This window comes from Monodelphis domestica, chromosome 7 (assembly GCF_027887165.1).
Source record: "Monodelphis domestica isolate mMonDom1 chromosome 7, mMonDom1.pri, whole genome shotgun sequence".
In the NCBI taxonomy this organism is placed as follows: domain Eukaryota; kingdom Metazoa; phylum Chordata; class Mammalia; order Didelphimorphia; family Didelphidae; genus Monodelphis; species Monodelphis domestica.
In genome coordinates, this window is record NC_077233.1 from 289143640 (window position 1) to 289166654 (window position 23015).

The 23015-nt window shown below is 36.8% G+C and overlaps 1 protein-coding gene across 1 annotated transcript in view; it reads left to right on the forward strand.

Moving 5' to 3' along the window:
- SNX2 (sorting nexin 2) overlaps positions 1-23015 on the forward strand; it is a 69484-nt gene that overhangs the window by 26897 nt on the left and 19572 nt on the right. Inside the window, exons 2-7 of the mRNA XM_001363675.4 lie at positions 1518-1635; positions 7684-7847; positions 9247-9313; positions 9474-9517; positions 11220-11361; positions 16858-16936. Coding sequence (XP_001363712.1) covers positions 1518-1635; positions 7684-7847; positions 9247-9313; positions 9474-9517; positions 11220-11361; positions 16858-16936 — 614 coding nt within the window. The remainder of the gene's footprint in view (positions 1-1517; positions 1636-7683; positions 7848-9246; positions 9314-9473; positions 9518-11219; positions 11362-16857; positions 16937-23015) is intronic.

Genomic DNA, 23015 nt, shown 5'->3' on the forward strand with positions numbered 1-23015 from the left:
ATTTCTGGGGAAATCTTATCATAAAACAATATATTTAGTTTTAATTATTTCCTAAATTAATATCCTAAAGTAACATTAATTTGAGATTCAATGAAACACTAGTGACTCATCAAAGTGTGAAGTAGCCGTAAGTACTTGATGGTTGTGTTAGTAAATTCTACTAGGGGCTACTAAGCTAGAAAAGGCAAACTCTAAAGGTATGGCAATGAATTGTATGTCTCTTGGTACATAATGACCCATGTCAAGTCTCAGGGTTGACAAAGGAGGAACATGATACAAAGTCACAGCCATCTTTTTGCCATTTTCTAAACAATCACAAGTAATTAGAAACTTTGCAAAAGCTACAAGTACTAGAAACTTGAAATGAAAAGTGATGCCCAGGAGGTAAATTTCAAATTTACAGCATCCCAACTAACACAAAACTTCCCCACGATTTGCTCCTTTGAAAAATCATCTTATTTCAAAAAGTTTTCTAGTCCCAGCAGTTCCATTCACATTTAGTTTTGTGCCATCCAGGCCAGAAAACCATTGGTCTCAAGGTCACAGCTTCTATCATTCTCTCCATCTCAGAATCTATACTCTCCATTGGTTCCAAGGCAGAAGGTTGGTGGGGGGTTAGGCAATGGGGGTTGTGACTTGCCCAGGGTCACACAGTAGGGAAGTGTCTGAGGCCAGCTTTGAATTTAGGACCTCCCGCCGCTAGGCCTGAATCTCAATCCATTGGGCCGCCCAGTGTCCCCAGCTTATATAATTCTGGTGGGAACTAGGTGGCTTAGAGGATAGAATACCTGGCCTGGAGTCAAGAAGGCTCATCTTCCTCAGTGCAAATATGGCCTCAAACTCTTTAACGAATTGTGTGACCTCCTCTATACAATGAGCTGGAAAAGGAAGAGGCAAACCCCTCCGATATCTTTGTCAAGAAAACTCCAAATGGGGTCACAAAGATCCGGAAAGGACTGAAAACAACTGAACAGCACCAACTCTTGTCTAAAGGACAGGTTTTGTTAAGCTTTGCAAGGTGGCTAGTTACCAAGTTTCAGCAGAGTAACTTTGAACTCTCGTCTTCTAAATTTTAGGTGAATTTCAGTCTTTGTCAGTGTAGCTGGCACTCATACCACTGAAAATGTAGATCCTTACAATACTCGGGTAACCTAAAGCTGAGAATAGAGTGCACTGAAATTGTTCTAGTGTTCTGCATGAAGTATCATCTACTGGACCAATACAAATACACATAGGTGTGCATATACACCCATTTTATACTTACACCTTCCCTTTTGTTCACTGTTACCTTGTTGGAAGTAGGAAATAAGAATGACTGGAGTTATTTCCTTATTATTTCTTATTAACATTTTTATTTTCTTGTCAAAAAAAGATACTTTTCAGGATACAGGGGAAATCTAGGCAATGTAAAAACGTGAGAGCTATAAAAATCTTTTTTGAATAATGTAATATTAATATAGAAGATGCAAGTACAGAGAGTTTATGCATTATCTGCTGTTTGTTTGTTTTTTAACCAGTCAAGTCCATCATCTCCAGAACCAGCTAGTCTTCCTGCAGAAGATTTAAGCACGAATTCCAATGGTCCTAAACCTGCAGAAATCGTATTAGATGATGACAGAGAAGATCTTTTTGCAGGTAATTATGAATAATACAGCTTTTTTTTTTTTTTTGGCTATTAAAGCCAAGCGAAATATAGAGCATAGAATGGATGGAAAACTTTTTAAATTCAGATGTGTTAATTGTGGATAGTATTTGAAATACTTTGAGTAGCAAGACAGGACATATTTCCAGTAATTTTGTTAAAACATTTATCTTTGAAAAATATAATTAAAATATTATGATTTCTAGCTTTTTACTGATTGATTTATTGAATGACCAAAGATGATTACAATCTAGTATTTTACTCGAATGCCTTATTATTTCAAAATATTGTAGTTGTTTGTAGTTTTAAAAATACTTTGCACTGATGAAAAATTTCCAGTACTTTCCGTATTTTCCAGAATTCCACATATTTTGTGCAAAAAACTAACCACAACATATTTTTCTTAGTTGCTGTTTCATTTAAAAAATATAGTTAATGGGGGCAGCTGGGTGGCTCAGTGGATTGAGAGTCAGGCCTAGAGACAGGAGGTCCTAGATTCAAATCTGGCCTGAGACACTTCCCAGCTGTGTGATCCTGGGCAAGTCACTTAACCTTAACCCCCATTGCCTAACCCTTACCACTCAATACACAATATTGACTCCAAGACGGAAGGTGAGGGTTTTAAAAAATACATATATAGAGTTAAATATTATAAAATGTTTTAAACATTATGTACCTTTCAAATTAATTTGTCCCCTTTTCTAAAGTTTAAAAGCTTACAAGATATGTAAACATTTAACAGATGCATATTCTTTTATTCATACATACATAAATACATACCACTGTAAGTCTAAAGCTGCTTTTCAACTTAAAATTTTAGAAAGCTAGCTAGTGCTCTAAGGTCAGATAATTTGTCCAGAGTCACACAGCTGTTGTATCAGAGGATGGACTTGAACCCAAGGCTTCAAGTAAACAATGAGATCCTCAGTATGCTGCACTACTCTGCTTCTTCCTTTCTACTCACTATGCCGAGTTGCCTATCAAATAAATGGTTTCAACACAGGAAGCAACAGCCTGTAAAAGACATGAAAAGTAGAAAAGAGACTCAAAGGCTAAATTTCCTTAGAGTACCTCTTTTGGAAATATTTTGGGGGATCCTTGTTGATAATAGTTTAGAGTTCTTCAGGAGCTTGTGTAGGATACCTCTGCCATCTGTGTCTACTATTGAATCGAAAGCCAACATGGACCATTAGGGACCATAGACAGCACTTGAAAATATGCTTCTTACAGCCACTTTTTCCTCCTACAAAGGCTGTACTCCACTGTACTCCTCTACTAGTCATTGTTGTTTTTTCTCCTTTTATTAAGATGCCACAGTTGAAGTTTCCTGTGTTCCCCAAAGATCTAGGTTGACTCTGAGATGCCACTGTAGTTGGACCTATTCTTAACTCTTTCCAGATTGGATTTCTACCAGGAATATAGGCTTAATTAGTTCAATATTTAAAAAACCATAAACATGATAGATCACATTAAGAACAAAAATTAAAATTGTATGATTATAGCAATTCATTCTAGAAGAGCTTTTGATAAAATAAAATTTTGTTTACTTTAAAAACACTAAAAATTACAGCAATAGATGGGCTATTCCTTTTTATGGAAAATATTATTTAAAAACAACAACTTGTATTTTACCTGTAATGAAGAAGTTCTAAAGGTCTTTCCACTAAGATCAGGGATAAAACAAAGATCCCTATCATTGCCCTATTATGTGATACAATTCTAAACAACAACAAGAAAAAGAATGTGTGGGAACAAGCCTAGGCCAAGAAGAAACTAAATTCCCACCTTTTTTTTCCATATGATGTCATAGTTTACTTAAAGAACTTTAGAGATTTAACTGACATTTAACTAACATTAATTGAAGAATTAGCATAAAGTAGCAGGATATAGAAGAAACCCACAAAACTCTTCAGCAATCCTATATATTACTAACAATACTATATAGGAAACAGTAAAATATGGAAAGAGTAGTAGTTTCAGAGGGAGGAGATAGAAAAGGAATTCCATTCAAAATAACAGAATATATATATTTACATATGTGTATGTGTGCATATATAAAATAATATGTATTTAAATAATATGTAAAATAGCTACTAAGAAACACAGAAAAATTATATAAATAATTAAAAGACATTAAGAAATATAGTCCTAAGTAATTTAACAGAATCATCTAAATAATTGTTTAGTGTTACTTAAATGCCATGCCAATTGAGCAAAGACTTGCTTCTCAGAAATGGTTGTTAAAAGACTGTTGTTTTTTTTTTAATTGCAGTCCTAGCAGTAGAAAAAAAATTGAGGCTCTTTTTATTTATTTGTAAATTATATCAAAGATATATCAAAAGTCTTAGTGTAGTTTTAAATGTTTGATAAATCAAAGGACCCATAGTTTGATAAAAACTACTAAGAAAACTTGAAAGGAATCTGGCAGAAAACAGAATCAGACCAGTATCTCATATATAATAAAGTCCAAATCTATACATGACCTGGATAAAAAGGCCACGTCATAAACAAGTAGGGGAGCCAGGAAGGAGATAACTTTTCACAACTATGGGCAGAGAAATTCTTGACTAAACATGGTATAGGGAAGATCACAGATATAATGGACAATTTTTTTTTTAAACCTTTACCTTCCATCTTGGAGTCAATACTGTGAATTGACTCCGAGGCAGAAGAGTGGTCAGGGCTAGGCAATGGGGGTCAAGTGACTTGCCCAGGGTCACACAGCTAGTAAGTGTCTGAGTCCAGATTTGAACCCAGGACCTCCCGTCTCTGGGTCTGGCTCTCCATCCACTGAGCTGCCCAGCTGCCCCTGACAATTTTTATTACATAGAGTTGAAAATTTTAGTACATGAAAAGCTGTGCTTCTAAGACAAATACTTAACTGGGGAAAATATTTGTTGTAAATTTTCTCTGCAAAAGATCTGATATCCAAGCTATATAAGAAACTGATTCAAATATATAAGACTGATAACCATTTCCTGATAGATAAATTTTCAAATGATATCTGAACAATTTGCAAAAGAGGAAATTCAAGCTATCAGTAGTCAACATGAAAATGCTCTAAATCACTCGGATTAAAGAAATGTAAATGAACACAATCTATTCCTTTTTTTTTTTTTTAAACCCTTACCTCTGCCTTGGTTCCAAGGCAGAAGAGGCGTAAGGGCTAGGCCATGGGGCTCAAGTGACTTGCCCAGGGTCACACAGCTGGGAAGTGTCTGAGGTCAGATTTGAACCCAGGACCTCCAGTCTCTAGGTCTGGCTCTCCATCCACTGATCTACCCAGCTGCCCCCTCCACTAGTCTTTTAATTGCAAAAATGACCAAAAAGTAGAATGATTCTGCAGAGATGGCAAGAAAACAAATAGGTGCCATGTTAGTGTAGCCATAATTTGGCCCAGCCATTCTGGAAAATATTTTGGAACTATTTCCTCCAAATGACTAAGTTGTGCATATTTTTTGACTCAGTAATTCCATTACTAGGCTATGCCCCAGAGAAATCAAAGAAAGAGGGAAAATATTTATAACAACTCTTTGTTGTACAAAAGAACTAGAAACAAGTGGAATGGTAATCAATTAGGAAATGACTGAACAGGTATAGTAGTTGTATATAAAGGAATATTATTGTGCTAAAAGAAATGATAAAAAGAGACTTTGAGAGGAACATGGAAACACAGAGGTTAATAGTTTCCATTAAGGAGGAAGTATGGTATTAGTCTGAAAAACATGATGTATGTGATGTATCTGCACAAAGAATTCATTAACCACCAGAGATCTTTAGAAAGGAAAGAGAAGAGAAGCAAGACTGAGTATAAGTTAAGAACATAGTGTGGGGCTGGAAAAAGTGTCCTGAAGGCCAACATTCAGAAAGAGCTTTGGCTAGAGAGGGGCTCTATGGACAAGTCCGTGGGGCTTTTTTGTTTTCCCACATGTTTGGGGAGAAGAAGAAAGATCGAAGATAGAATAGGATTCTGAAATCGATGAGATGATGATAGAAGGCAAAAGCGCCCAGTTCTTTTGTTTCCTTCTTCGCTGCTTAGCAAAATGGCCTTCGTCCTGGGCACGCGCAGACAAAAAGGACGGATTCTCAAGGAGATATTAAGAGAATACCTTGGGCCTTCCTTGATCATTTCAGGTCATTACTCCAGAGTACTTCTTCGGATAATGAAAGAACTGATAGATGTGATTATTGAGCCACTAGCAATAATTGAAGGATTGGAGTACACACATTAAAAACAAAAGATTGAGAACCGAGACTGAAAACTGTAGGTGACTGGGTTGGACTTCAGTTCTTGGGGAAATTCTGGTATTATTAGATACGGTTCTTCAAGAGCAGGTCAGGTGAGAATAACCTCATTTCTTTTTGTCACACGTTTACTCAAACTACTAATAGAGGAGAGGAATGCTAGGGTTGTCGTTTGTTTAGCCTTTAGCAGAGCTTCTGATGAAGCCTCTCTCACTGTTCTCATGAAGAAGATGGGTTCAGAATGGGTAGGATGTCCTAATTCTGAGCGCTGCCAATGCTTCATGTCAGTGTGGCCAGAGGTTTCCCCAAAGTGACTCTTGGACTTTGTACTTGGCCCTGTACTGTTTAACATTTCAGTCAGTAATTTGGATGAATATATCTCTGATCTCTTCAGATTTGCAGATAACACAAAGCTGGTGCAAAAAGCCAACACACTGGAGCACAGAGTGAGGATCTAAAAAGATCTTAGGCTAGACATTGGACCGAGCCGAAGAAGATGAAATTCAATAGAGATAAATATAGTCTTACTCTTGGTTACAACTTCACATGGTCATAAAAAGGATCTGGGGAATTTGGAGAGTTATACGGTCAATTTGTGTCAGCAGAATGGTGTGGAAGCTAGAAAACCTAATGTACTGTTGGGCTGCCTTATCCTGGAGACTTCTTGAGGCAGCTAAGTGGTTCATGACACAGATGACTCCAGTTCAAATTGGGATTCAGACATTTTCTAGCCAGGTGACCCTTGGTGAATAATCCCTTCACCTCTGTTAGTCTCAGGCTTTCAGTTGTAAAATAGGTAATCACATCTACCTGGTGTGCTTGTGATGAAGATCAAATGAGGTGATATTTGTAAAGCATTAGCACTGTGCTTTAATACACAATAGGCATTCTATAAATGGAGTAACCCTTCACTTTTGGAGCCATGCTTTAAGAATGACTGATAAAACACCCAGAATATTGAAGGTCTCGAGTCCATTATCAAATGAGAATCAGTTAAAAGCACTGGAAATGTTTAACGCTGAGAAGGGAAATCTTGAGCAAGTTTCATTGCTGGGTCCTATTATTTGAAGAACTGTGTTATTGAAAAAAAGTTACATGTATTCTGTTTGACCTCAGAAGACAAACCAGAGCAGTAAGTGGAAAGTACAAAGAGCCAGAATTAGGCTTAATGTCAGGAAAATCTTCCTTATAATTAAAACTGCCTCAAAGTAGAAAAGGTTTCCCCCAAAGGTACTGCGCTCCACTCTCCTTGAAGATCTTCGTGCAGGGAGGGAAAAACAGTTATTGGATATTATAGTGAGCATTCCTTTCACGTATAAGTCATACTAAAAGGCCTTTCTAACTGGCCTATTCTATATTACTGTGGTTCTGAATTTTGACTCAGTTCAGTTTCATCTTGCTTCTGGCTAACTTCCTACCATAGCTTAGTTAACTTGAATATTATCTTAAGTACAAGAAGATTGAAAAATAATTCTGTCCCATATGTGAAATATACATTAGAAAGCAAAATATTAATTGTTTTTTTAATTAGCCTATTCTTATCCCCCATGAATATGCAAAATTAATAGTTGACTTAGTAAATTATTGATTATGAGTTATTTTTAACTTTGAAGTTAAGGTGAACTTTGGGGAAGAAATATGAGATAATTATTTTGTAATTAAGATTATCAAAATAAGCTTAAGAGATTCTTATTAATCATATTTGTGAGAAGAATGCCAGATGTTTACAGTCTTTTATAAACTATTCTAGAATTTTCCTTTCATTATTTTTCATCAACTTGTTTATTTATGTCTAGAAGCCACAGAAGAAGTTTCATTGGATAGTCCAGAAAGGGAGCCTATACTTTCTCCTGAGCCTTCTCCTGCAATCACCCCTATAACACCTACCACATTAATGGCACCCAGAATTGAGTCAAAAAGTATATCTGCTCCTGTGATCTTCGATAGATCAAGAGATGAGGTACTAAATAAAGTTTTATAATTAAAGAATATATTTTGCTATCTAAATCAATTTACAAAATTAATAGTTATTTTTCCTTTCAACAATTAACCCTCCTTGATAAATCTTTTAGAAAAACAAGGTCTGGGTTTATAGTCTTTTTTTAAATTTTATTTTATTATAATTTTAATTTTTTTACTATCTGAAAATCTTCGTTCAATTAATTAATTTATAATAATTTTTCAATGGTTACATGATTCATGTTCTTTCCCTCCTCTCCTCCCATCCCCCTCCTGTAGTCAATGAACAATTCCACTAGGTTTTACATGTGTCATTGATCAAGACCTATTTCTATATTATTAATATTTGCATTAGGATGATCACTTAGAGTCTGTATTCCCAGTCATATCCCCATCAACTCATGTGATCAAGCGGTTGTTTTTCTTCTTTGTTTCTACCTACCCAGTTCTTTCTCTGGATGTGATTAGCATTCTTTCTCATAGGTCTGGGTTATAGTCTTGACTGCATTCCTACTTAAGACATAAAACCTTGGGCAAAGCACAGACCTCTGAGTCTCAATATTATCATCTTTAAAATGGAGAAAAGCTTATCTCAAAAGATTGTTAGAAGAATCTTATATATAATATGAAAGTATATTGTTGAACTCTAGAGTGATTTACAGATTGAGGGGACTTTATCAATATAGATCAATAGATTTTGAGTGTTATGAAAATATGTAAAAGTCCTATCTGTAATTTAGATAAGTCCTTTGATATTGGCAGAGAGTAGTTAAATGACTTGCCCAAGGTCACAATTCATAGATTTTTATAGGCAGAAATTACAGGCTTTTGTTTCCAAACAATACTGCTGTGCCACATAATATCTTGAATTTTAAATCTAGTAAAACCATGCCTATGAGTAATACTTAAGTTTTTTCCCTTATCTACCATTGTCAAAAATAAAGTATGGCTATTTAATTTTTTTTGGTTCAAATTTTAAGGGAAATTCTTGTGTTAAAGCACATTACTTTGAGAAAATAAAATTCAAATAATGTAAAAATATGTATTTATATTAGGAAAATATTTATTATAAAAATAGGCAGTTGGAAATTAACCATGAAATGAGAAAGCCTTTTGGTATCATTTTGATTAATTCATAATACTGAATATCCTTTTCACATTTAGTGAAATTTATTTTTTAGTCAATTTAGAACATTATTCCTTGGTTACAAAAAATCTGGATATTTTTGAAGAGTTAAAACAGTATTATTTTTTTTTCTCAGAAATGAAGCTTTGCTATAACACTTTATGTTTGTTGTAACAACTGGTATTGGACTCAGTCATGATCCAAAATATTTTGATGGTTATGGGTCTAGCAAATTAGAATTTGATGAACAATACCACAAATTTCTCTTTTCTAGATTGAAGAAGAAGCAAATGGAGATGTTTTTGATATAGAAATTGGTGTTTCAGATCCAGAGAAAGTTGGTGAGACAATATTTTGTGTTGCATTTCCTATTATTTGACAACTTGTGTTACTTTTCACATATATTTTCTTTATTAAATATAAGCTAATGACTACAACATTAAATATAATTTTCTCTTAAACTTCTTTAATACTTCTTTTTATTTTATTATTTGTCTTTAGGTGATGGCATGAATGCTTATATGGCGTATAGAGTGACAACAAAGGTGAGTTTTGCTATGTCACTTAGCACTTTTTGACAACATTTTTACAAGTAAATGCCTAGGCAAAGCAAGTGTAGTCTTTCCTCTAACTTTTCCTCTAAAATATCTATGTAATTGCTTTTATTAGTTATTTCAAATTACTATTGCATGTGCAATTACATTTTTTGGCAGGGTCTTATAAGAATAATTTTTATTTTTATTTCTTTTTCAATTACATGTGAACATTTTTAACATTAATTTTTTAAAAATTCTGAATTCCAACTTCTCTCCCCCTTTTGCTTTCCTTCATCATCCTTGAGAAAGGAAGATGAGCAGTTTTAAATGCATTATATGTGTGCAGTCATGCAAAACATTTCCATGTTAGCCATATTGCAAAAATCCAAGAATAATAAAGTTTAAAAAGGTATGCTTCAGTCTGCATCCAGACTCCATGAGATAGAAAGCATTTTCCACCCTAAATTCTTTAGAATTATCTTGGTTCATATTGTTCAGACTATAGAAGTCATTCAGTTGATTAGTATACACTATTACTGCTACTGTGTACAGTTTTCTGATCCTACTCTTTTCACTTTGCATCAGTTCATGTAAGTCTTCCCATGTTTTAGTGAAAACATCCTGCTTTTCATTTCTTATAGTACAATACTATCCCATCACATTCATGTACCACAATTTGTTCAACCATTCCCCAATTGATGGACATCCCTTTAATTTCTAATTCTTTGCTGCTACAGAAAAAGCTGCTATAAGTATTTTTGTACATTTAGATCCTTTTTCTGTTTTAAAAAAATCTCTTTGAAGTATAGACCTAGTAGTAGTATTGCTGAGTAAAAGGTTTACACATTTTATAGCCCTTTATTCACAGTTCCAGATTCCTCTCCAGAATGGTTGGATCAAATCACCATTCTAACAGTGTGTATTTTCCTATATCTCTCCCAATAATTGTCATTTTCTTTTTCTGATATATTAGTCTGATAAATGTCAAGTGGTACCTCAGAGGTGTTTTAATTGGCATTTCTCTAACCAATAGTGATTTAGAGCATTTTTCCATATGACCATACGTAGCTTTGATTTCTTCTACTGAAAAACTAACTTCATATCCTTTAACCATTTATCAATTGGAGAATGACTTGTGTTCTTACACATTTTTCTCATTTCTCTCTATATTTGAGAAATGAGGCCTTTTTCAGAGAAACTCACTGTAAAATTTTTTTCCCGGTTTTCTGCTTTCCTTCTAATTTTAGGCTGCCTTGGTTTTGTTTGTACAAAAATTTAATGTCCTCAAAATTATCCATTTAACGTCTCCAAATGCTCTCTGTCTCTTGTTTGGTCATAAATTCTTCACTTCCTATAGATTCTACAGTTAAAATATTCTGTGCTCCTCTGATTTGCTTATAACATCCTTTATTTCTAAATCATATACCCATTTTGACCTTATCTCAAAATATGGTTTGAGATGTTGATCAATACCTAGTTTCTGCCAAACTGCTTTCCAGTTTCCTCAGTAATTTTTGGCAGTTATTTATCATTCCCATAGTTTGCATTTTTGAATTTGTCAAACACTAGATTACTATAGTAGTAAATAAGTATTATAATCTAGTGTTTGACAAACCTCCAAATCCAAGATTTTGTGACTAGCTCATAATTTTTACCTTAAATTACATATTTTACATGTATATTATATAAAATGTCTTCTTATTTTTGGCAGACTTCCCTGTCTATGTTCAATAAAAATGAATTTTCAGTTAAAAGAAGATTTAGCGACTTTCTTGGATTACACAGCAAATTAGCCACAAAGTACTTACATATTGGTTATATTGTGCCCCCAGCTCCAGAGAAGAGTATTGTAGGTAAGCATGAATTTAGTCTTATTTTTTAAAGTTTTTATGCTCAATTGTTGATATGTTTTACTTTTAAAATTTATAAGTGTTTTTATATTCACTTTCACTTTCTCCCAAATATAGGGGGGGGGGAATCCTGATGTAGATGCCAACCTAAAGTACTTAATTTAATGCCGTCTTAGGAATTATTTTAGAGTATGTAGAAATCTATTACTTAAAACATTTAAGTAATATATCAAGTTAGGAGCAATTGGAGATTCTAGCTTTTTCCAGTGATTAAGGTTTCAGTGGACAGAATTTGAGTATGGAAGTGGGTCAGTAAATGAAAAGTGATTTCCTAATATCCAGAAAAAAGTGGTAAGAAGTATGTAGCTTAATTCCCAGATAATACTTTATTGATTTTATGGAATTTGATATATTTGTGTTAAACTAGGCTGACTTTTTGTATCTTAGTTCTCTTACCTAGTCCATTTCCTTGATACTTAAGCTTTTTCATATTCAAGTTTGATGAGACTTGACTGTTTGGGCATGTTTGTGTGACAAGGAAATCACTTTAAAAGACTGATATATATTAATTTAAGATCGCCAAGGAATTCAGCTATGTAATTCCTAACTGAAAACTCAAGTCAGCCGTCAGCCTTTTATAGAGTTTATTTACAAACAGGAGGAAGAAAGGAATGAGAGAGAGAGAGAGAGAGAGAGAGAGAGAGAGAGAGAGAGAGAGAGAGAGAGAGAGAGAGAGAGAGAGAGAGAGAGAGAGAGAGAGAGAGACAGAGACACACACATAGGGCTTAAATACCCCTTCTGTTTAGATACCCCTTAGATAGCTGGGGCAAAGAAAGGAGATCAGTCCCTATTACTCACGTGACCAAAATGGAGAAACAGTGTCCGGGGCCCCCACCTCCAGCTTCCTCAGAGCAAGCTTCTCAGAGCACCTCTCCAACCACTCAGAGCCAAAACTCTCCAACCACCCCCCAGTCCTCAGACCCCTCTATCTTTAAGGAAACCATCCAAGTTCCCTCCCCTCAGTTCTCACATCTAACAATCACTGTCCATCATTTTCCCTGTGCCAATGGTGGCTCTAACTTAACCCGGGACCGCCCAGAGGTCTGTGGCTTTGCACATGTCTGTTGGAGGTCATGTTCTCAAATAATTAAATTTTGATCTATGCTGCAGCCCTTCCTAAATCCTGTTACCCTGAGTAGGGTAGAGATTGGAATAATTAAATTTTGATCTATGCTGCAGCCCTTCCTAAATCCTGTTAGGACTGAGTAGGGTGGAAATTGTATTTTCCAAGACCTGATTCTGTCATTCCAAGTATCTCCATTGTATCAATTCTAAAATCAATCATGACTCAAAGAAATTCCTGTTCTATGCTTAAGCATAGGTCAAAGCCCTTTCCATTGTTCAGCAAAAGGTTTCTTTCCTAAAGTAATCTTAAGAAGGGAGGAGGAGGAACCTCCCATGCCAATGGGGTTCACATTCCAATAGACTATCACTAAGAAATTTTCCAAGTATGAAATTTCCCAATGGTGAAATTTCCAACATTTATAAGTCTAAGAAATTTTAAGGTTTACATTTGTCTTATTTTAAATTCTTGACTTTTGAAAGCAGATAGACTTTTATTGACTCCTTTTATAATTTTAGCAATGGTATCATTGATGTTTAATCACATCCTTTCTATTACACGATTTATCATAGATATTTAAAGGTAGAAGGGATATAACTCGATCAGCTAGTCTTGGTTCCCTTATTTTAGAAATGAGCAAACTGACTTCTAAGGTGATTAACTTGCTCAAGGTAATCCAGTAAGTGTTAGATTCCAGAACCAGTGTTCTTTGCATTGTACCATACTGCATCCACTAATTTTTAAACCCTCATTTTTTTTTTTGCAACATCTTGTAGATGTATATTTTCTTCTATGTATGGAATTTTAGTATCTTCTATCATGAAGTTTCCAATCTCATACTCCTGTTTTCCTAGACTTGAAAATAATTTGAGGGCATATATGTGTGTGTAGGGTATGTTTGGAGAGAGCATACCAAGTTGTTTTTCTTATTTTGTTGACCAAGAATTCTAGTGTAGTCCTTTCTATAGATTCACCTATATTATTTTATTTTTTAATTGAAAACTTTTATTTAATTTAGAATATTTTTCCACATTTGCATGATTCATGTTCTTCCCATCCTCCACCCACCCACTCATCCACCTCTGTAACAGTTGAACTGGGTTTTACTTGTGTCATTGATCAAGACCTATTTCCATATTATTGATAATTGCACCAGGGTGATCATTTAGAGTCTATATCCCTAATCATATCCCCATCAACCCATGTGATCAAGCAGTTTTTTCTAATGTGTTTCTACTCCCACAGTTCTTCCTCTGGATGTGGACAGTGTTCTTTCTCATAAGTCCTGGATCATTGCATTACTGCTAGTAGAGAAGTTCATGACATTCAATTGTGCCACAGTGTATTAGTCTCTGTGTACAATGTTTTCCTGGTTCTGCTCCTTTCACTCTGCATCACTTCCTGAAGGTTGTTCCAATCTCCATGGAATTCCTCCAGTCTGAGCACAATAGTATTCCATCACCAACAGATACCACAATATTTGTTTAGCCATTTCCCAATTGAAGGGCACCCCCTCATTTTCCAATTTATTGTCACCACAAAGAGTGCAGCTATGAATATTTTTGTACAAGTCTTTTTCCTTATTATCTCTTTGGGGTACAAACCCAGCAGTGCTATGGCTGGATCAAAGGGCAGACAGTCTTTTAAAGCCCTTTGGGCATAGTTCCAAATTGCCCTCCAGAATGGTTGGATCCATTCACAACTCCAGCAGCAATTGTCCCTATTTTGCCACATATCCCCCCCCCCCCCCAACATGTATTACTTTCCTCTGTTGTCATGTTAGCTAATCTGCTAGGTGTGAAGTGGTACCTCAGGTGTTTTGATTTGCATTTTTCTAATTATAAGAGATTTAGAACACTTTTTCATGTGCTTATTAATGGTTTTGATATCTTTTACTGAAAATTGTATATTCATGTCCCTTGCCCATTTATCAATTGGAGAATGGTTTGAATTTTTGTACAATTGATTTAGCTCTTTGTAAATTTGAGTAATTAAACCTTTGTCAGAGGTTTTTATGAAGATTGTTTCCCAATTTGTTGCTTTCCTTCTAATTTTGGTTACATTGGTTTTGTTTGTACAAAAACTTTTTAATTTGATGTAGTCAAAATTATTTATTTTGCATTTTGTGACTCTTTTTTAAGTCTTGCTTGGTTTTAAAGTCTTTCCCTTCCCAAAGATCTGACATGTATACTATTCTGTGTTCACCTAATTTACTTTATAGTTTCCTTCTTTATGTTCAAGTCATTCACCCATTCTGAGTTTATCTTGGTGTAGGGTGTGAGGTGTTGATCCAAACCTAATCTCTCCCACACTGTCTTACAATTTTTCCAGCAGATTTTATCAAATAGTGGATTTTTGTCCCCAAATCTGGGGTCTTTCGGTTTGTCATAGACTGTCTTGCTGAGGTCATTTATACCAAGTCTATTCCATTGAATCTCCTTTCTGTCTCTTAGCCAGTACCAAATTGTTTTGTTGATGACTGCTTTATAGTATAGTTTGAGATCTGGGACTGCAAGTCCTCCTTCCTTTGCGGTTTTTTTTTTTCATGATTTCCCTGGATATCTTATCTTTTGTTCTTCCAAATGAACTTAGTTATGGTTTTTTCTAATTCAGTAAAAAAGTTTTTTGGTAGTTCAATGGGTATGGCACTAAATAAGTAAATTAATTTGTGTAGGATAGTCAGTTCTATTATGTTTGCTCGTCCTACCCATGAGCAGTCAATGTTTTTCCAATTGTTTAGATCTAGTTCTAACTGTGTGGAGAGTGTTTTGTAATTGTGTTCATATAGTTCCCGTGTTTGTCTCAGCAGATAGATTCCTAAGTATTTTATATTGTCTGGGGTGATTTTAAATGGAATTTCTTTTTCTAGTTCTTGCTGCTGAACTGTGTTGGAAATATATAGAAATGTTGATGACTTATGTGGGTTTATTTTGTATCCTGCAACTTTGCTAAAGTTGTTGATTATTTCTGCTAGCTTTTTGGATGATTCTCTAGAATTCTCTAAGTAGATCATCATATCATCCGCAAAGAGCGATAGCTGGTCTCCTCATTGCCAATTTTAGTACCTTCAATTTCTTTTTCTTCTCTAATTGCTACAGCTAGTTGTGTCTCTTTTCAGGGAAACAATTATATTGAAATAGCATTATCAAAATGTATACAGTTCATGGATTCCTTGTTAAGAACTCCAACACTAGTCTGAAGGCTATTACAAAAAAGCAGGTGCAAAATTCTTATTAGCTGACTGGGTTGCTATCAAATCATAGTTGGCCCTTCAAGAAGACAAGAGGAAAAGAGAAACTTCACTCTTGTATATAAAAGAAGGGTTAATGTAGTAAGGTACATTTATTTACTTATCAGGTTTTGTGAAATCATTTTTGGCTTATATCTGGCATACTATACTATCTCATTTCATTACAACAAGTATGTTGATTGATTTTAGGACTTTTAGAAATTGCTGTTATCAGAGTAGGACTAAAAATTAAGTAAATTATATTAGATTCTATAAATTATATTTATAGTAAACTAAGTACCAGAAACAAAATCTATGTTCTATTGTATTCTCAAGTTTTACAAAAGGGATTCCATGTTTTAAAAAATCTCTGATATCTGGGGTAGTTGTATTAAAGTTAGATTTAAACACTGAATTACATTGATTTGTTTTTACTTGAATCCCTAGTGTCCCAAATATCCCACAACTAGGAAAACATTTGTAATAATCAGTATTTATATAAATTTTAAAATTTACCTTAGGCTAGATTTATGATATCAGCTATGACATTTTACTAGAAAATTTTCATATCAGTGTTTTGAGTTTGTCATAGTAGAATTCAGCCTAAATAAAATATGTGGTGAGGAAGACACTAAAATCATAAATTAGGTTTATTATTTTATTTCTCTTGGCAAGTAGATTCTTAAATACTGCCCTAAAAATAAAAAATCTGAACAGAAATTAATTCTGATTTGAAATCCAATTTTATAATTTCTGAAATACAATAAATGTTTTATTCACTTAAGAACAGTAGTGAAAGCAGAAGAAACCATTACTCTTCTGTTCCAAGTGGTAAATGCAGCTCAGCCTAATTTTTGGATCTGTATAACTGACCCAGAGAGACTTTTAAGAATGTCACCCATATGATAAAATTTAATGGGAGTTAAGAAAGATTTTTTTTTTCCCTTTAACATGGAGCAATAGTTTAAGAATTTTAAGCTAATTTTCAAACTTGCTCTTGCATTTTCCCCTGTTTTACTAATCTCTTATTGTATTTTTGATTGTAATGTCCAAATGTAATGGAAACAGTTTCTTGCTGTGATAATTATGATAAAAATTGTTTCAAATACTGTAAAATTCATTCAGAACTCACTTAATATCTTCAAAGGCATGACCAAAGTGAAGGTTGGCAAAGAAGATTCATCGTCCACTGAATTTGTAGAAAAAAGAAGAGCAGCCCTTGAGAGGTAATACTCTTATCTTTTTTATTATTATTTCTGTAGGAGAGATCTAATCCCACTACTGTGTTTATAATGAAACACAAGTATTTCTAAGTTAAACCTGTTGTCCCATAATAGTACTTTATTTAATACTTTATAGAGAAAACCTGATAACTCGGTACATACTATGAATATGCTATGAATGTTCCCTCTAGTCCTTGTTCATATAATAATGACTAGAACTAAAGATTAATTTGGTGTCATCATGCAATCATATGCTAAAAATTAAGATCATCGACAAATTGAAGATGTTCCTGAACCATATGGAACAAAGAGAAATAGGAGACATCTGCAGTTATCTTTACAAGGAAGAATTAAAAATTAGGTAAAGTTTTGTTGAATCTAATTAGACAAATGAATATTTGGCCAAAGAATTTGGAATCATTCCTGTCACATTATCTGTGTTTTTATTAGGTCTGTACTGTTTGTGGGTGTTAATTGAGCATTGTTAATCTGAATAAAGAATGATGTTTTTAAGTTGTTATTAGTTTTGTTTAACTTTGATAGGATGCAAAAATAATAGGGTTTGGATGCTTCTTGAGTTTGTTGTATGGGATTTGATTTGTGTTATGAAACTCTTTATGAAACTATTAAATCATTCCATTTATAGCTGTAGTATATTATAATAGAATTAAATTCCCAAAGATTGACAAACACTTCCTCCCTAACTTTAAGAAAATCTGACTTGCACCTAGAGGAAGTAAGAGATGGATGAAGTACACACTTTGTGCCAACTCTTTCCCTTTTTACTGTACTAAGCATTCATTTTCCTAGATAAGTATACATATGTATATGTTTTTTATGTGCCTGCGTGTGTGTTTAACCCATAATGTAAATGAAAAAGGATATTGGTGTACACACACACAGAGGCATTTGTGTGTGTAAGTAGGAAATTGGACCAGGAAATGACGTAGGTAACACCAGAGATGGAGCGAGGCTAGAAATGGAAATGAGAGCATTCCGTTTGACTTCAACAGGAATCAGAGCTTAGAACTAGGGCCAGAAATCAGACTAAGGTACTTAGTGATAGTAATAATGGTGTCCTGCCCATTCTTACGTGGTCCCCTTATCAAGGAATATGAAGGACAGACCACAGAGAAACAAGGTATTAAGGACTCAACGTATGAAAACATAGTTGTACTTTGTGGTCTCTTCCCAAAACATGAAGAAGTTTTGTCATCAAACTGGACGAAATGTAAGGGTTTGCTAGTCGTTGGGGGACTGAAGAATTGATTGCCCCCTTGATGTCCCTGCAAAAGCAAAACACATTCTTCAATGAGTCCGTTGAGGGAAGGCAGTCTGGGAAGTGTGAGGCCTGGTGCAGGTAAGAAAGTGGGCAGTGGGAGAGGAAGCCATCCTGGGGACCGGCGAGGCGAGGGGGAGGGTTGCTTTGTCTTCACCTTTCATCCGCCCTCAGCCGCCAGCCGTTGCCTTCGGCGTCGTAGAGGGGAGATAGCAGAACACGTACAATCCACGAGGTGAGCAGTCACGAGTTGGTGCCGGAGAAGGCTTTGACTGCCCTTTGGAGTTGGCTCTGGCCATTGAGAGGCCTGCTGCAGAGGCTCCTAATGGGCCCAAGAGCATCCACTTGAGCAGTGTACCGCAGTGAGGGGGAAGGGCGTCCGTCACGTGCGCTTAAGTAAGGACTTCTGGACCGCAGATCCGCCCACTCGGGAGCTGTCTTAGGCGCAGAGCCCCCAATTACCTTGAATTGGCGTAGTCGCCCTCCCACAGAACGCGTAGTCCAAAGGAGGCCGTTCTCCAAGACCCAAAGTTCTCTCTCGGTTTGCACTCACAGAGCTAACGCTCATCAGTGCTTTCCATTAACGCCAGTACACGGGGGACAGCCAGTGACGCAGGGAATTGAGAACCAGACTTTCAGGGTTCAGTCTGGTGTCACTTAACCCCCAGTCCCGGTCTGTCCCTGCCCTTCTGTCTCAGAACCCGTGTACGGCATTGGCTCTAAGACTGAAGGTAAAGGCCGGTCAACAGAACGACAAGCAAAGGCGTTTCCTGAGGTGACACCCTAAAAGCTTACCCTGGGAGCCTGCAGCTCCCCCTCCTACAGCTCCACGGAGAGCCTTTGGCAGGCAGCACACAGGAGAGGCCCTTGAGGGCAGGCGCGCGGCCAAGGCCCTTCGCCTCTGTGGCACTGCAGGGCCTTCCCTCCTTCGAGCTGTGTCCTGCCTCGACTGGGCTGGCTAGCCTTGGAGCTGGCTGTTGTGGCTCCTCCGAGACAGAATGGCTGAGGGGGGGCGGAGCAGTTCTCTCTCCCTGGCCGTACGTACGAGGTGAAAGCTCTTGTCTCCAGCTGACTCCGCAGAGACTTGGTCTTGTTTTCCTGAAGGGATCATCGCGTCTCTGGTCAGCCACTGCAGCCCTCTGCATTACGCGAGGTCGAACACCCCCACCCCCAACGTGCTTTTCCTCTTAGACTTAGACCTGAAATGCGAACCGAAGCCCAGAGCCCTTCAGGGACTTGCCCAAGACCAGAGGTGGGGACTGCTTTGCTGTGAGCCGCCCCTTACATTCCGGTCAGCAGGCTGGAGTTTTCAGGGCAGCTCCTCGGGGGGTCCTTCCCGTCACTCCCATTCGGGGCTGGAGGGGACCACCGAGAGCCAAGAAGATTCAGTGACTTACTAAGTAAGAGGCGCACAAAGGTGAGCCTCCCCCTTGGAATCTGGACTGGGATCTTGGAGAGAGGGTCTTCCACGGTAACTTGCTACCCAGTCCTCAATATTGAGACGCGCTGTAAAGACTGGTTTCCCGTGGACTAGGCTCAAACCAGCATCCAGCACACTGGGAGGGAAGAGGAGAGGGACCAGCAGTTGTTCTAGAATGTAGCAGGGAGTTACAGGCGACAAATAGGGAGAGGAGAAGAAGAAGAAGAGGAGGTAGTCAAATCATTCTGATTTCTTTCCTCCCATATCCAAAACTAGTTTATAATTTAAACCATTCTAGGGGGCAGTTGGGTGACTCAGTAGATTGAAAGCCAGGCCTAGAGAAAGGAGGTCTTGGGTTCAAATCAGGCCTCAGACACTTCCTAACTGTATGACCCTGGGCAAGTCACTTAAACTCCGTTGCCTAGCCTTTATCACTCTGCCTTGTTACCAATACACAGTATTGATTCTAAGACAGGAAGTAATGGTTTAAAAAAATTTATACTATTCTATAACTACTGCTAGTATAAACATTTTATTTACTTTCTCCATGTATACAGAAATTGAAAAATATGATAGAACCTAATAAGACTTGGAATTAAAATGAGGACTTTGAATAACTGCTTTCCCAGCCTGGCTTTGCATCACACTGTCTCAAAACAGAACCATGTATTTCCCAGTTTAAATAAGATAATTATTAATAGGCTTTTAAAACCAAGATTGTTAGGTTATAAGCCCCAAGACTTCTTTAAAAAAGAATTGGAGTGGAGACTTCCGGTTAAGATGGCGGCTTAGAGAAAGCTAAAGCTCAGATCTCCTGAAAACCCTTCCCGACCGATCTCAAACGATAAGCTCCTAAGGCGCCGAAATTCAAAACGATCAACAGCACAGACCCTGGGAACCCTCCTCCTGGACCTGGACCCGGTTCAAAAGGTACGGCTCCCCTCAAAAGCCAGAACCCGAGATCCCTCGGACATCAGGGGTAGGAGCGCAGAGTCCAAGGCTCCCGGAAGGCCGGGCTCAGAGAGCAGAACCCTCAGGGTCTTCTACAGTCCTGGTGAAAGTTACTGCCTGGGGCTTCCCCTGCAGAGAGCTGGTTGAAACAACAGCAACCCTCAGGGCGGGCAAGACAGCCTCACGGGCTGGATCCTGCTATCCAAGTCTCAGTGAAAGTCCTTGCCCGGAGCTTGGGCTAGCTGCAGCCCATCCCCCCCGCAGGCCGATGAAACAGCCTCACGGCCAGCGATTCTGAAGGCAACTTCCGGAAAGCGAGCCGGGGGGAGAGTGTGGCCTCGTGGTCCGACCCTTCCATTCCAGTTCCAGTGAGGCATATTCAGTTTAACCCAGGGAAAGCTCATAGACAATCAGCCCAGGACTAAAGCCTCTGATCACCAGACAGAGACAAGAAAAACTAATCCTCCACATTCAGAAATGGCAAACTCCACAGAACCACAGAAGCCCCAAAATACCAAGAAAAATAAGAAGAAAGGGGCGACTTTGGACACATTCTATGGAGCCAAAATACAAAATACAGAGCAGACAGAAGATAATATAAAAGAAAATGCTCCAAAACCTTCCAAAGGAAATGGAAACTCTCCACAAACCTATGAAGAATTTGAATCAGAAATGACCAAAAAGATGGAAGCCTTCTGGGAGGAAAAGTTGGAAATAATGCAAAAGAAATTCACGCATCTACAAAACCAGTTTGACCAAACTGTAAAAGAAAACCAGGCTTTAAAGGCCAGAATCAGGCAGCTGGAAGACAACGATCGTGTAAAAGAGCAAGAATCAATAAAGCAAAGCCAAAATACCAAGAAATTAGAAGAGAACATAAAATATCTCACCGACAAGGTGATAGATCTGGAAAATAGGGGGAGAAGGGATAATTTAAGAATAATTGGACTCCCAGAAAAGCCAGAAATAAACACCAAACTGGACATGGTGATACAAGATATCATCAAAGAAAATTGCCCAGAGATTCTAGAACAAGGGGGCAATACAGCCACTGACAGAGCTCACAGAACACCTTCTACACTAAACCCCCAAAAGACAACTCCCAGGAATGTAATTGCCAAATTCCAAAGCTATCAAACAAAAGAAAAAATCCTACAGGAAGCCAGAAAAAGACAATTTAGATATAAAGGAATGCCAATCAGGGTCACCCAAGACCTTGCAAGTTCTACTCTGAATGATCGTAAGGCATGGAACATGATCTTCAGAAAGGCAAGAGAGCTGGGTCTCCAACCAAGAATCAGCTACCCAGCAAAACTGACTATATACTTCCAAGGGAAAGTATGGGCATTCAACAAAATAGAAGACTTCCAACTTTTTGCAAAGAAAAGACCAGAGCTCTGTGGAAAGTTTGATACCGAAAATCAAAGAGCAAGGAATACCTGAAAAGGTAAATATTAAGGAAAGGGGAAAATGTTATCTTCTTCTTCTTTTACTCAAAAAAGAATTGATATTTTCTGATCACTTTGTCTTCCTGAAAAAGAGGGAGTATGAAAATAAAAAGCAGTCAAGAAAGAAAAAGGAAATAGCAAATAGGGAGAAAGAAGGTCGAGGTGTAAAAGGTACTTAAAAGTAAATAAAGAATATAGAAAATAATAAATTTGGTACAGATATCAATGCTTTTCGACTTCAAAAGTGAAATCTCTTGCTTTTAATTAATTGTCATGCTTAATTACCATATCTTATAATGTTAAACTCACTTATAACTGAAGAACCAGATAATTAGGATTTTTATCTTCATATGAACATTCTTGTGACTCATTAATAAAGTGTAAATCTTAGGAGAATTTCATGACATGAAAATCACCTTGTAGTAATTTGCTAAAAGGAAAGTCTTAAATGATGAATCTGGTGCAGAAAGGATAGTTTGTGTAGTACAGTTAGTATTTGTTGTATCACTATTGGGAATGAGTGTTAAAGTACAACAAGAAGAATTTAAGTTAGCCGCGGAGAGAACTTTCTTGCTGATGGATTTTGAGAAATTCTGAAAACAAAGGAATGACCTCTTGAGAGACCCTTCTAGACCTTCTATGATTCTGTGATTGCATTTGAGCTATTTTAGATGGCATGCTTGATAAGTAACTTAATGAAGATTTATTGTACCTAGGACATATAATTTGAATCTGTTGCCTTCTTTCCTGGATTGAAAACACAGCATACTGCTTATTATACCTTCATGCAGAGTAAAGTAGTGAGGGAGTTTTAAGGGAATATTGACAGTTGGCCTGACTTCTTTTGTGAAAACACTTTTCTCACTTAGTCTTTGTTAAATGTTATGCCAGGGAAATTCTCAGTGGAGAAAAGAGAGAAAATGAAACAAGAAACAGGGTAGTGTGAAAAGTGTTCATTTCATATTAAAAATATGCAAAGAAAGC